Here is a 14,834-nt window from a genome sequence, read left to right on the forward strand (position 1 = left end):
GCAAGTTGGTACATGCTTAGTTAACTACAAAAAAAGCCACAAGACGTCGAAATCGGAAAAAGCAGAGCGGCAGAAACAGAGACGTCTCCGTTTCTGCCGCTCTGCCTTTTCCGATTTGGACGTCTTGTGGCTGTTTTTGTAGTTACCTCACTTACCAAGAGAGACTGCCTGGCAGGCATGTAGCGGCTCCGGAAGAGGTTGGCATTTGCGCCAAAATCCATCCTTCTCGTTGTACGCTATGACGTCATTGAGCACGCGGAGGTGACCCATCTCTGTCCTTGCGAGGCCTCCTATGGCGTACAGGGAGCCTGCAACATCATGCGTTAAGGTCGTCTAAAAGACTTGCCTGACATGTAAAAAAAACAATATTGGTATCCCTTCCCCAATACTGGGCAAATGGACTCAAAGGAAGCTTGACCTAAGCCTACCTGATTTATTGTCTTTTTTTATCCACACCACGCTACGCTCTCTCCTTGTTTTCTCTGGCAAGACTTCTGCCCACGTGCTTAAGACTATTTTACCTAAGTTGGCGCCGCCATCATGGGCTGTTAAGTCGATGTTTTCTTGTTTTTGTATAACGAGATGTGGACAGCCTGGAAATATCATGTGCACCAACTCGATCGTTTTCATGTGTATGCGTCTACCGGACCACTGTTTAGTTGTTAAAGATGCAAGATACAAAGGTTAACAGCCCAATATGGTGGTACCTCGAACGGGGCTTCTAAAATTTCAACCACCGCGGGTTCCTTAACTGAATTCATGGGCATCAAGCATGTCCCCCTATTAGGAATGCTCTCGCTATGCCCGGAATTTGTAGCACATGGTGATCGGTGATTACGTCGAAGGGGTGACCATATAGGTATGGTCTAAATTTATCTAGAGCCCATATAATTGCCAGACACTTTCTCTGTCACAGAATAGTTCTTTTCCGCTTTGGTGAGGTACGGCTACGGCTTGCGTATGCGAATACGTACTCCTGGAATCCCGATTTGCGCCGCGCGAGCACGGCGCCGTGTCCAACACCGCTGGCACTGGTGTGTACCTCAGTCGGAGCAGTCGGGTCGAAGTGATGCAAGATTGGCGTTGAGGTTAACAGGCGGCGCAACTTTTCGAGTCGCTGTGTAGAAGTTCAGCCAAGGGGTCGCTGATCATCGCAAAATTCCGAATAAAGTGGTGGAAATACGAGCAGAGGCCAAGAAAGCTGCGCAGATCCTTCAGAGACGCAGGTTTAAGGAACTCTGCAACTGCCCGAAGCATGGCCGAGGATGGTGAACTGACTTGCTCCGAAACGGCAATTCTTCAGGTTGAGCTGAAGGCCGGCGTCAGTTAGGCACTGCAGTACTTCATCTAGCCTGTGGAGATGCGCTGAAAAATCTGGTGAAAATATAACCACGTCATCCAAGTAGCACAGGAATGTTTTCCACTTCAGGCCATGCAAAAGATTGTCCATCATCCGCTCGAATGTTGCGGGCGCGTTGCTAAGACCAAAAGGATGACACAGAATTCGTAAAGGCCATCAGGTGTGACAAAGGCCATCTTAGGCTGATCTTCAGGTGCCAGAGGAACTTGCCAGTAGCCACTCTGTAAGTCAACAGAAACGAACAACTCTGCATCTTGGAGGCAGTCAAGGGCATCGTCGATTCTCGGTAAGGGGTAAACGTCCTTTCGAGTTATTTTGTTAAGACGATCGTAGTCAACACAGAAGTGAATTGACCCGTCCTTCTTCTTAACGAGAACGACTGGAGATGCCCAGGGGCTATTCGAAGGCTGGATGACGCCACGCTTCAGCTACTTGGTCATCAATAACCTGGCGCTCGGCTACGGACACGCAATAAGGTCTTTGACGCAATGGCGCATTGGTACCCGTGTTGATGCGGTGACACACAGCTAACGTGCGGCCGAGGGGAGTATGCTGGCAGTCAAAGGAAGAACGGACCTTGTCCAGCAGTCGTAGAAGCTGAGCACGTTGCGAAACGGTTAACGTGTTGGTGATGGAGCTGCTCAATACGTCAGTAGTAGTCTGCGGCGAAGAGGCACAGGTCTCTCCGGCGACTTCGTGTTTGGCGGAAGGACCAGTCGGCATGTCGATAATTGCAGAAGGTTCGAGACTGTAAACACGCCCGACGCATTCACCCCGAAGTAGTCTTAGATGACATGGCAAGAGGTTCGAGATGAGCAGTCTGCTGACGCCGTCAAAAAGTTGTAGAAGGGCATAAGGTAGCGGCGGACACTTGCGACGAACGAAAATGGTAGATGGCGTGAAAAGGGCACTCTACTCGGCGCGCGAGTTGCAAGACACTATGGTAAGGGCAAAAAAGTGCGGCGGTATGACGACGTTTTCAGCAACAAATGGTCCCCGGTTTCAGGAGCATCATATAACGGAGCGCCGCCAAACACTTCAAACGCCACATCAGCGCGAGAGCAGTCGATGACGGCCTTATTAGCGGAGAGAAAGTCCTAACCCAAAATGACGTCATGGAGCAGGAATCCAACACTAGCAATTCGATGACATAGATGAGGCCATCAATCGCGATGCGAGCAATACAGGCAGCGGCCCGCGTGACGTGCTCTGCGCTGGCTTTACGAAGTAATATACTTGCCAGTATAGCATGTAGCGCTAGACAGGATAACCGCTGGTCATTAAGGGTAACTAACTGGATTCCCAGAGAAAGAAAGCGGGTTAGGGGGAGACATAAGGTTAGGTGGGCAGATGAGATTAAGAAGTTTGCAGGTATAAATTGGCAGCAGCAAGCACAGTACCGGGTTAACTGGCGGAACATGGGAGAGGCCTTTGTCCTGCAGTGGACGTAGTCAGGCTGATGATGATGATGATGATGATGATACTTGCTAGTGGCGTCATAACTTTTTTGAGCAAGCGGCAGAGTGTGGCACTGATCACTGAAACTGCGTCACCAGTGTCGACAAGAGCGAGTGCAGCGACGCCACACTACATAGCCACATATACGTCGAGATCATTCGTTGGTGAAGAGAGAAGCTTTGGTCTTTTCGCGGGCGACGCAGTTCCTGTCTCTGGAACTGCGGCAATTAGTTTTCCCACTCCGGCGATGAAGGACGACGACGCATCGGCGACGGCGTCGAGGCGATGGCGAGCAGCGGTTAACAGGAGGGCGGTGGTCGGTGGGCTGAGAGCCTGTGAACGAATGGCGCTGTGGCACATAAGGGGCAGGTTCGAAGCTCTCGCGGTAGCTCTGGCGGTAGACAGGGACGCGCCGACGGCAGTATCGCGCTATGTGGCCAGGTAGGCCAGAGGCAAAGCATATTGGCCGCTTGTCGAGTGTACGCCATTGTCCACTACTCTGGACGGACCTTGTCTGAGCGAACCGAGGAGTGGGTCGTAGCGGCAAGGCTGAAGAGGTGGTCGAGCGGCCACTTCAGCATATCTTAGAGGTGCATTTACCTCGGCACAGGCAGCAGGGATCGACAATGGTGAAGTGTCACGGGCAGATGGCAGAGCCGCGCAAACTTGCTCCTGGATGACCTGGCGAATGTTAGCTGGCAGAGGTGACGGTGGTTGGCCGGCTGTTGATAGCAGCGATAGCTGACGAGCGATCTCAGCACGAACAAACTCCTCGATCTGCGATAGCAGTGACTGAAGGTCAGAGGTGGTTGTCAGGCTTGAGAGTGTGTCATCCGGGACGTTATGTCGTCGCGTGAGAAGACGCTGTTGTCGGAGCTCGTCGAAACTCTTGCACAACTCGATGAGCTAAGTGACAGGGTTCTTTGAGAGCAGCATTTGAAAGGCGTCGTCGCAAATGCCTTTCATGAATGTCGGACCTTGTCACTTTCCGCCATCGTCGGGTCGACACGTTGGCAGAGGTCGAGAATGTGCTCCATGTAGCTAGTGAATGTCTCACCAGTTTGCTGGGACCGGCTTTGTTGGTGTTGTTCTGCGCGTAGTTTGCGCACACCAGGGCGTCAAAAAACACCTGCAATGCAGGTTTTGAAGGTCGTCCAACTCGGGATATCCGCCTCATGGTTTCTGTACCATAGCTTGGCAACATCCATTAAATAAAACATCACGGTACCAAGCTTCGCGGGATCGTCCCATTTGTTGGTAGCACTGGCTCGTTCATAAGATTCCAGTCAAACCTGAACGTCTTTCTCGTCGGTGCCGCTGAAGATGTCGGGCTCTCGCGAGAGCTGGGCACCGGGACAGACCCTGCGTGGCGAGGCTGGTTGGGGTGTGAAGCCAGCGTCGCCAGGCATGATGGACGACAGCTTTTGGCTACGAAGCTTTTGGCCCTCCTGTACCCTGTAGCTAAACAGGGTACAAATGGGCTTCGAGGGGCTGTGACGCGTCGCCCCAGTGGTGAAGCTTACTCTGCCTGGATACTCCCAGCACGCTGCGTGGGGACCCGGTACCATGTCACGTGCAGCGAACCGGGGGTATTTTTGATAATTTTTTATTCGAAAGATCAATTAAAAAAATGAAACCCATGATAGCGCCTTTGGACTCCGGTCGGAGCTCTCTAGTTCGATTGACGGCGGATGTCTGCGGTCAGAAGTGCTTGGATGGCCCTGCCATTGAAGGCCTCGAGACTGGGCTGAGCATTCACCTTCTATGATGGCCGGTCTCAGCCATGGAATCCGCCATTTCATTTTTCCCAGCCAAGTGCCGGCAGGATTCGAACCATCGACTCATCGGTTTCGAGCCGAACGCCTTACCGTCTGAGCTACCACAACAGCACTGGAGGCATAATTTGGAAGTTGCATAGCACAATGTTCAAGCCAATATGTCGATTTTTCGAGGTTGCGTGGCAAAATGTGTAATTCGATTTCAAGATAATTTTTGAAAAAATGGCAAGCCTATGAAAGCCTTTGAAAAATTGCCTGTTTATCGATTTTTAAAGTTTGCGCGATACATGGAGTAATTCGATTTTAAAACCATTTTTGATGAAATGGCAAGCCTATAACCTTTGGAAAATGGCCTAATCCTATCGAGTAATTCATTTTTAAGACCATTTTTGATAAAATGGCAAGCCTGTTATTATAGCCTTTGGAAACTTGTCAATTAGTCGATTTTTCGAGGTTGCAAAGCATAATGTGTAATTCAACTTTAAGACCTTTTTTGGTAAAATGGCAAGCGTGTAAACTTTAGAAAATTGCATATTTATCGATTTCGCGAGGTTGAAAATTGCCTACGCTTCGATGCGTGGTATTTGGAATATTTGAATATCGGCACCCAATTTCGTGAGAAAATGCATATAACCTTCATTATGATTGGGGCCAACAATTTTGTTACGTGGCTCGTATATACTAACGATAATGCAGACAACACTATTGTTACATTTTAATAAATAAGCTCTGAAATAATGCACAGACTATAGCTTATAAGCAGTGCATGCTGCGCCATTCCAGTGGTCGAGTGGCGAAGATGTCGAGCTTGTAACCGAGAGAATGATGGTTCGAATCCCACTGTGGGAATAGAAATAAAGAAAATCAGAAACGGCTAGTTTCAAAATATGCCGTTTCTGGACACTGGTGAGGGGGCCCTCCTACCTAGAATGAGACCGTCAGTTATTCCGTTCTCTTTTTAACTGTTTTAAGATTTCTTGAGACGGATAAATACAACTTTAGCAGCTAGAGCCTTCACCGTAGCTGTGGCATTGCACGTACGCGTCCGCTTCAGCTACGGGAGGTGCGGGGTTCGATCCCCAGTGCCGGCCGGCCACCCACCGGTAGCTAAACAGGGTACAGGCGGGCTTCGAGGGGCTGTGACGCGTCGCCCCAGTGGTGAAGCTTACTCTGCCTGGATACCCCCAACACGCTGCGTGGGGACCCTGGTACCATGTCACGCGCAGCGAACCGGGGGTATTTTTGATATTTTTTTTATTCGAAAGATGAATAAAAAAAATAAAACCCATGATGGCGCCTTTGAATTCCGGATGGAGTTCTTCAGTACGACTGACGGCTGGTTTCTACGGTTAGACGTGCTTAGATGGCCCTGCCATTTCAGGCCTGGCGACTGGGCCTCAGCCTTCACCTTCTATGATAGCCGGTCTCGGCCATGGAATCCGCCATTTCATTTTTTTCCCAGCCGATTGCAGGCGGGATTCGAACCATCGACTCTTTGGTTTCGAGCCGAACGCCTTACCGTCTGAGCTACCACAACAGTACTGGAGGCATAATTTGGAAGTTACATAGCACAATGTTCAAGACAATATGTCGATTTTTCGAGGTTGCGTGGCAAAATGTGTAATCCGATTTCAAGATAATTTTTGGAAAAATGGCAAGCCTATGAAAGCCTATGAAAAATTGCCTGTTTATCGAGGTGCCATTCCAGTGGTCAAGTGGCTAAGATGTCGAGCTTGTAACCGAGAGGATGATGGTCGTCTTATGAGAGGTATATATAGTTTATCGCATGTATATTAAATTTATCAATTTTTTACTTTGTACTCTAAAAGTTGCAAAATCGCGTTAGGCTTAAGCTCAGAGGAACCACTGAGTAAAAAGGTTATGCATACAATCGGCTATATTACACCTGCCTAAGCGACCTCAGTGCTGTGCCGGTTGGTTTTTTGTGGAAGTCCCCTTTACACAGTGAGGACAGAAGGTGTGCGTCAAGGGCATCGGCACAGCTAATCTATTGGTTAATGAGTGTAGTATTTTTAATCAATGAATAATCTAAGTGCCCTTTTTTTCTGGTGTTTTTTGCAGGTTCAGTCCACCAAACTGCGTTATCGATGCCACAAAAACGCCCTACTGTACTCTTGTGCCTGCCCAGATGGCGGGGTTGCCACTGAACGAGTGCGTCCGCTTTCGTTCAACCGCTCACCGTTGGTGGCGCTACCCACTACATATTCGTCTGCTCTTCTATGGCGGTTCGAACCGAGCTACAGTAAACTTCAGCATTCGTGGTCATATTTCGGCCGACAGAGCCCTCATATTGTGTCATTATATGCACAAATAAAAATGATTCGGATATAAATATACTAAATGTCAATCGGAATTCTTTGCGAGTGAATCAAAGCCTGAAACACCCAGCTTCCGAGAAGAAAATTACTTAGGTGTGTTGGCTTCATAGCAGGGCATGGTGAAAACAAGTAAAAAAGTTGAGGCCCCTATCCGGCCCACTGAGCACGAAGTTTTATTTGACGTCTCACCTAGAACTGATAGATCTCAATGATTTGTGTGTCTCTTTGGGACGATATATAACGGATAAGCGTAAGGTATTTTTAAATTTCCCGCCACGGTACCCATAATGCAGCACACTGCAAGTGGTTGGCTTCTCCTCAATACAGACCGTGGGAAAAATTTTTTGCCCTTGTTTGACCCCTTGGGACGAAAAAATGAGCAAGATAGCGTGACGCTGTTTAAATTTCCCGCTGCCGGGTTCAGTTTGCGAAGATTAGCAAGTGGAAACGCATCGACACTACGGGCAAAAAAACCTCTTTTTTTTCGTAGTGTCGATGCGTTTCCACTTGCTAATCTTCGCAAACCGGACCCGGCAGCGGGAAAATTAAACAGCGTCACGCTATCTTGCTCATTTTTTCGTCCCAAGGGGTCGAACACGGGCAAAAAAATTTTCCCACGGTCTGTATTGAGGAGAAGAAAACCACTTGCAGTATGCTGCGTTATGGGTACCGTGGCGGGAAATTTAAAAATACCTTACGCTTATCCGTTATATATCGTCCTTGGGTAGAATAATAATGGCTGGGCCGTGAACGTACATCATGTGTATTCTTTCAGTAACGTTGCTGCACATTAACCTAAAACTGGCACCAATCGGAGGTCGTCTTATGAGGGGTATATATATTTGATCGCAAGTATATTTCTTTTATCACTTTTTACTTTGAGTTTTAAAAGTTGCAAATTCGCGTTAGGCTTAAGCTCAGAGGAACCACTGAGTAAAAAGGTTATGCATACAATCGGCTATATTACACCTGCCTAAGCGACCTCAGTGCTGTGCCGGTTGGTTTTTTGTGGAAGTCCCCTTTACACAGTGAGGACAGAAGGTGTGCGTCAAGGGCATCGGCACAGCTAATCTATTGGTTAATGAGTGTAGTATTTTTAATCAATGAATAATCTAAGTGCCCTTTTTTTCTGGTGTTTTTTGCAGGTTCAGTCCACCAAACTGCGTTATCGATGCCACAAAAACGCCCTACTGTACTCTTGTGCCTGCCCAGATGGCGGGGTTGCCACTGAACGAGTGCGTCCGCTTTCGTTCAACCGCTCACCGTTGGTGGCGCTACCCACTACATATTCGTCTGCTCTTCTATGGCGGTTCGAACCGAGCTACAGTAAACTTCAGCATTCGTGGTCATATTTCGGCCGACAGAGCCCTCATATTGTGTCATTATATGCACAAATAAAAATGATTCGGATATAAATATACTAAATGTCAATCGGAATTCTTTGCGAGTGAATCAAAGCCTGAAACACCCAGCTTCCGAGAAGAAAATTACTTAGGTGTGTTGGCTTCATAGCAGGGCATGGTGAAAACAAGTAAAAAAGTTGAGGCCCCTATCCGGCCCACTGAGCACGAAGTTTTATTTGACGTCTCACCTAGAACTGATAGATCTCAATGATTTGTGTGTCTCTTTGGGACGATATATAACGGATAAGCGTAAGGTATTTTTAAATTTCCCGCCACGGTACCCATAATGCAGCACACTGCAAGTGGTTGGCTTCTCCTCAATACAGACCGTGGGAAAAATTTTTTGCCCTTGTTTGACCCCTTGGGACGAAAAAATGAGCAAGATAGCGTGACGCTGTTTAAATTTCCCGCTGCCGGGTTCAGTTTGCGAAGATTAGCAAGTGGAAACGCATCGACACTACGGGCAAAAAAAACCTCTTTTTTTTCGTAGTGTCGATGCGTTTCCACTTGCTAATCTTCGCAAACCGGACCCGGCAGCGGGAAAATTAAACAGCGTCACGCTATCTTGCTCATTTTTTCGTCCCAAGGGGTCGAACACGGGCAAAAAAATTTTCCCACGGTCTGTATTGAGGAGAAGAAAACCACTTGCAGTATGCTGCGTTATGGGTACTGTGGCGGGAAATTTAAAAATACCTTACGCTTATCCGTTATATATCGTCCTTGGGTAGAATAATAATGGCTGGGCCGTGATCGTACATCATGTGTATTCTTTCAGTAACGTTGCTGCACATTAACCTAAAACTGGCACCAATCGGAGGTCGTCTTATGAGGGGTATATATATTTGATCGCAAGTATATTTCTTTTATCACTTTTTACTTTGAGTTTTAAAAGTTGCAAATTCGCGTTAGGCGCGTTCGCTCAGAGGAACCAGTGAGTAAAAAAGTTATACTCACTCTCGGATATATATATACGCCTGCCTAAGCGACCTCAGTGATGTGCCGGTTTGTCCTTCGCGGAAGTCCCCTTTACACAGCGAGGACCGAAGGTGTGCGTCAAGGGCATCAGCATAGCTAATCTATTGGTTAATGAGTGTAGTATTTTTAATCAATGAATAATCTAAGTGCCCTTTTTTTCTGGTGTTTTTTGCAGGTTTAGTCCACCAAACTGCGTTATCGATGCCACAAAAACGCCCTACTGTACTCTTGTGCCTGCCCAGATGGCGGGGTTGCCACTGAACGAGTGCGTCCGCTTTCGTTCAACCGCTCACCGTTGGTGGCGCTACCCACTACATATTCGTCTGCTCTTCTATGGCGGTTCGAACCGAGCTACAGTAAACTTCAGCATTCGTGGTCATATTTCGGCCGACAGAGCCCTCATATTGTGTCATTATATGCACAAATAAAAATGATTCGGATATAAATATACTAAATGTCAATCGGAATTCTTTGCGAGTGAATCAAAGCCTGAAACACCCAGCTTCCGAGAAGAAAATTACTTAGGTGTGTTGGCTTCATAGCAGGGCATGGTGAAAACAAGTAAAAAAGTTGAGGCCCCTATCCGGCCCACTGAGCACGAAGTTTTATTTGACGTCTCACCTAGAACTGATAGATCTCAATGATTTGTGTGTCTCTTTGGGACGATATATAACGGATAAGCGTAAGGTATTTTTAAATTTCCCGCCACGGTACCCATAATGCAGCACACTGCAAGTGGTTGGCTTCTCCTCAATACAGACCGTGGGAAAAATTTTTTGCCCTTGTTTGACCCCTTGGGACGAAAAAATGAGCAAGATAGCGTGACGCTGTTTAAATTTCCCGCTGCCGGGTTCAGTTTGCGAAGATTAGCAAGTGGAAACGCATCGACACTACGGGCAAAAAAACCTCTTTTTTTTCGTAGTGTCGATGCGTTTCCACTTGCTAATCTTCGCAAACCGGACCCGGCAGCGGGAAAATTAAACAGCGTCACGCTATCTTGCTCATTTTTTCGTCCCAAGGGGTCGAACACGGGCAAAAAAATTTTCCCACGGTCTGTATTGAGGAGAAGAAAACCACTTGCAGTATGCTGCGTTATGGGTACCGTGGCGGGAAATTTAAAAATACCTTACGCTTATCCGTTATATATCGTCCTTGGGTAGAATAATAATGGCTGGGCCGTGAACGTACATCATGTGTATTCTTTCAGTAACGTTGCTGCACATTAACCTAAAACTGGCACCAATCGGAGGTCGTCTTATGAGGGGTATACATATTTGATCGCAAGTATATTTCTTTTATCACTTTTTACTTTGAGTTTTAAAAGTTGCAAATTCGCGTTAGGCGCGTTCGCTCAGAGGAACCAGTGAGTAAAAAAGTTATACTCACTCTCGGATATATATATACGCCTGCCTAAGCGACCTCAGTGATGTGCCGGTTTGTCCTTCGCGGAAGTCCCCTTTACACAGCGAGGACCGAAGGTGTGCGTCAAGGGCATCGGCATAGCTAATCTATTGGTTAATGAGTGTAGTATTTTTAATCAATCAATAATCTAAGTGCCCTTTTTTCTGGTGTTTTTTGCAGGTTTAGTCCACCAAACTGCGCTATCGATGCCACAAAAACGCCCTACTGTACTCTTGTGCCTGCCCAGATGGCGGGGTTGCCATTGAACGAGTGCGTCCGCTTTCGTTCAACCGCTCACCGTTGGTGGCGCTACCCACTACATGTTCGTCTGCTCTTCTATGGCGGTTCGAACCGAGCTACAGTCAACTTCAGCATTCGTGGTCATATTTCGGCCGACAGAGCCCTCATATTGTGTCATTATATGCACAAATAAAAATGATTCGGATATAAATATACTAAATGTCAATCGGAATTCTTTGCGAGTGAATCAAAGCCTGAAACACCCAGCTTCCGAGAAGAAAATTACTTAGGTGTGTTGGCTTCATAGCAGGGCATGGTGAAAACAAGTAAAAAAGTTGAGGCCCCTATCTGGCCCACTGAGCACGAAGTTTTATTTGACGTCTCACCTAGAACTGATAGATCTCAATGATTTGTGTGTCTCTTTGGGACGATATATAACGGATAAGCGTAAGGTATTTTTAAATTTCCCACCACGGTACCCATAATGCAGCACACTGCAAGTGGTTGGCTTCTCCTTAATACAGACCGTGGGAAAATTTTTTTGCCCGTGTTTGACCTCTATGGACGAAAAAAATGAGCAAGATAGCGTGACGCGGTTTAAATTTCCCGCTGCCGGGTCCGGTTTGCGAAGAATAACACAGAAGTTCATCAAGCCAACGGGTATTAGAGGTTGGTTTGATTAAAGGTACTGTGATCATAGTATTTAAAAAGGTAGAAGCACTTGTTGACTGTGTTTAAAGTAGTACTTGTTCTTTTAGAAAAAATTTATTGACAGACAGCAGACATATATTTTTTGTACAGTACTTTCTACAAAAAATTTCGGCAGAAATTTCTACAAAAAAATATTGCGTATCAGACGATGCGCAGCGTTATGGGGCAGTCTTGGAGATCTTGTTTTCTTCTCAGTTGATAGAGTATGAGTTGTTTGTTGATATAAACTGCTCTTCCTAAATGAGCCCTCTGTAAAACTAAATACTTTTTGATTACTGCCCCCCTCCCTCCACCCCGTTAGTGTCGAGTTGGTTTGCATATTGGTTTCATGTTTTTTTTTCTAGTAGCAGGTGTGGGTTAGGTACGGAGAGTTTGAAATATTCTTAGATTTTTATTTCATTTTTTGATATGTAATGATATTTAGCGGATTTAAAACACAACAGAATTTCGAGTTGCTTACAATATTAGTGGTTATAAACGTTTTTCTTAAACTTCAAAGCTATAATTTCATGGTTCTATTTATGAGGAAGAAAATTGTGAATCGTGACAGACGGTCCTCGATAGTTAATAGATTTTTCCCTTCTTGAGTGCAATGCATTTGTTTAAACAATTTTTGTTGGTTAAACATTTTGTTCTGTTTTTGTCCTTTCTTTTTTTTTCGCTGTCTTTGTTTTTCAAGAAAAGTTTTTTCTTATTCCTGTCTTGAAATTTTTTTTTCTTTCGTTTTCCCCCTTTTTTTTTATTCTGTTCTCGCTTAGTTGTCTTTTTTCCTTTCACAAAGCAAAATTTCCGGGTGTTTTTTTTATTCTGTATCTTATATTTTAAATCTTTTATCTATTTTGGTTTTTCATGTTTTCCTTTTCTCGCTATTTCTTATTCTCCCTATTTTATTTCGTTCTCTCTTCTTTCATGCGTTGTTTTATTACATATTTTTCTTCTACATTAATTTGAGCAGTTTCAGTTTGACAGTACCTGAGCATAGACAACCATTTCATAATAATAATCTTTTTTTATCTTGTAGAATGTGTTAGGAAGATACACAGATAGATAAACAGACATGTATGGTCAATGTCACTGAAGTTCGCTAAGGAATGCTTCGAATAAAAAAAAAAACACGAACATATACAGTTGCAATTAGGTGATGTACGTATGGAGGTCTCAGTCATCGAATGTAGCTGTGCATCACTCAGCCGCAGCCGAGTGGCCGGCTGCCAGTGAGAGACAACACGCCCTTCAACACTTTCAGGAGTGAAACATTCGATTACTTGTAGTTATGCGCGCCTACAAACTCACACCTAGCAACATCCATGAACGATTTTGAGCGTGTGAGGGCAAGTCCTGCACAAAGTGTCTCTACTCGACAGGTAAAGGCTGCGAAGCAGCGAGGAGTGGGCCAAATAATGACGACCGCTGTAGCATACGACGCACGTGTCTCCACTCTGACAGGAGCGGAGACGAATGAGCGCATCGAGTCACTCTAGCAACGGCTCTCACACTTGCGTTATTTTTCGTGACTTAAAACCAATCTCTTCTCAGTCTTTTATTTTCTTGCGTGTGTTCGGCTGCGCGTATCCGAGAGATTGTACACGAGAAGGTACGTTGTACTGATGTGCGTCTTTCGTTGCAGGATCTTCGCTTCTGGTGGAAGGCGCGAATCCGCGAGCTCTGGCATTTGAGGCAGTAAGCGGCGCGTGACGGTATCCCAAGTTAATAATTATTTATTGATAGGTAATGGACGCCCCCCTCATTTTATGGGAAAACAGGGCGTCGCATGCCACCTGAAAATAGGTGACGATGGGTGTCCCAACGAGAGCAAAGACTATATAGGATATCAATCCTGATCATTAAGCACAGGCGCGAGTTACTCCGTCAGAAAGTGAGGATCAAGACGAAGATGTAATAGGTGAACCAAGTGCTTGTCTAAAACTGGGTTTTAGCCGCTGGATCATTTGCGAGGCCACATTCGATTTCCTACGCGAGATAAAATGAAATCGGTATCGAAATCAAGCATCTTTTTCAAATATATTTATTAGTCTTTGTAAGTTTTTTTTTGTTATTTTTAACGAATGAATGCAAAGGTCCCCGAAATGGAGCATATTCTTCAGGAACGGTAGTTGTTCTCTTTTTGTTTTCTCTGAATTAAACTAACGAGTTATTTCGAAACTATCTATCGCTCAACATTTCGAGAGTACAAACACAAGTTTTTTCTATTCAGCGAAGCACCGCTCATTACGTTACCGATCACCCACGGTGGGTTGCGCCAGGTTAAAATGATCAACAAACGCACTGCGACGGCAACAAACAGACTGTCAAGAACAGCGCGAAATGCTACATTTGAAAGCCACTCTGCCTAAGTGTGACGCTGTCCGAGGTCCTACTGAACATTTCTATAAATATTTTACGGAGTTTCCAGGAACCCTCATTTCGAGCTGAGAAATCTTTACAAAATCAATGCATACAAATGCAGTCGTGATTACGCTACCGCGATCTGCTTTTCAAAGCGAGGCTCAAGCGTCTTGCAGCTTTTTAAAATATATTTAGAATTTTTGTATTTTTTTTTACTAAATACAGAACCACACTATTTAATATTGAAGAACTGGCTGCATATTGCGCAGGCCAACTTTTAGACCCTTTTATCAAGATCGGGGCAGTAGCCGAGTCGGTAAAGTGCAAAAATGCAGAGCAAAAGGGCGCTGGTTCGAATTCCGGTGCTGGTAATGCTGAGAAAAAGCGAGATCCCTAAAGTGAAGTCGTTATTGTGGCTGAAACGCCCAAGTTCGATTGTTATTTTCAATCGCGACCTGAAGTACGGTGAGCAGAGCAACTTCTAAGCACTGTCCCCCCCCCCCCCCCCCCCGTGTAGTGGTGGTGGCTGAATGGATACGGTGTTGAATTCATAACCCAGAGGGTTTTAGTTCGATTCCGCGGATTTACGGATATTGAAGCGACTGCAACATGATTTGGGAACTGTGGCTGAACTGGTTAGTGGAACTTCGAGCTGGAAGGGACGTGGCTTGGGGACTGAATAGACCAAACAGTAATAGCGTCTTTTTTTTTATTTAAACAAAAAATGTTATTTTATGAAATGAAATAGGAGGCAAGTACCAACGGCGACTGGGATCACGGGGCCCGGCCTGTCCCTTGCCGCCAAGCTGGCTATATACGGAAG

The 14,834-nt window shown here is 45.8% G+C and overlaps 2 protein-coding genes across 3 annotated transcripts in view; one reads left to right on the top strand and one right to left on the bottom strand.

Annotated features, from left to right (window-relative positions):
- Window positions 1-9,633, top strand: part of LOC119165160 (TAF6-like RNA polymerase II p300/CBP-associated factor-associated factor 65 kDa subunit 6L) — a 52,127-nt gene extending 42,494 nt beyond the window's left edge. Inside the window, exon 14 of one of the 2 annotated variants that reach the window (XM_075870859.1) lies at window positions 9,489-9,633. The gene's annotated coding sequence lies outside the window, so the exon portion shown is untranslated. Of the gene's footprint in view, window positions 1-6,678; window positions 6,842-9,488 lie in introns of those variants that run through there. The other variant, XM_075870860.1, reaches the window with a different exon arrangement.
- LOC119165161 (alpha-scruin-like) overlaps window positions 1-14,834 on the bottom strand; it is a 67,167-nt gene that overhangs the window by 14,060 nt on the left and 38,273 nt on the right. The window contains exon 4 of the mRNA XM_075872307.1: window positions 156-308. Coding sequence (XP_075728422.1) covers window positions 156-308 — 153 coding nt within the window. The remainder of the gene's footprint in view (window positions 1-155; window positions 309-14,834) is intronic.

Source organism: Rhipicephalus microplus, chromosome 8, assembly GCF_043290135.1.
Source record: "Rhipicephalus microplus isolate Deutch F79 chromosome 8, USDA_Rmic, whole genome shotgun sequence".
NCBI lineage: Eukaryota > Metazoa > Arthropoda > Arachnida > Ixodida > Ixodidae > Rhipicephalus > Rhipicephalus microplus.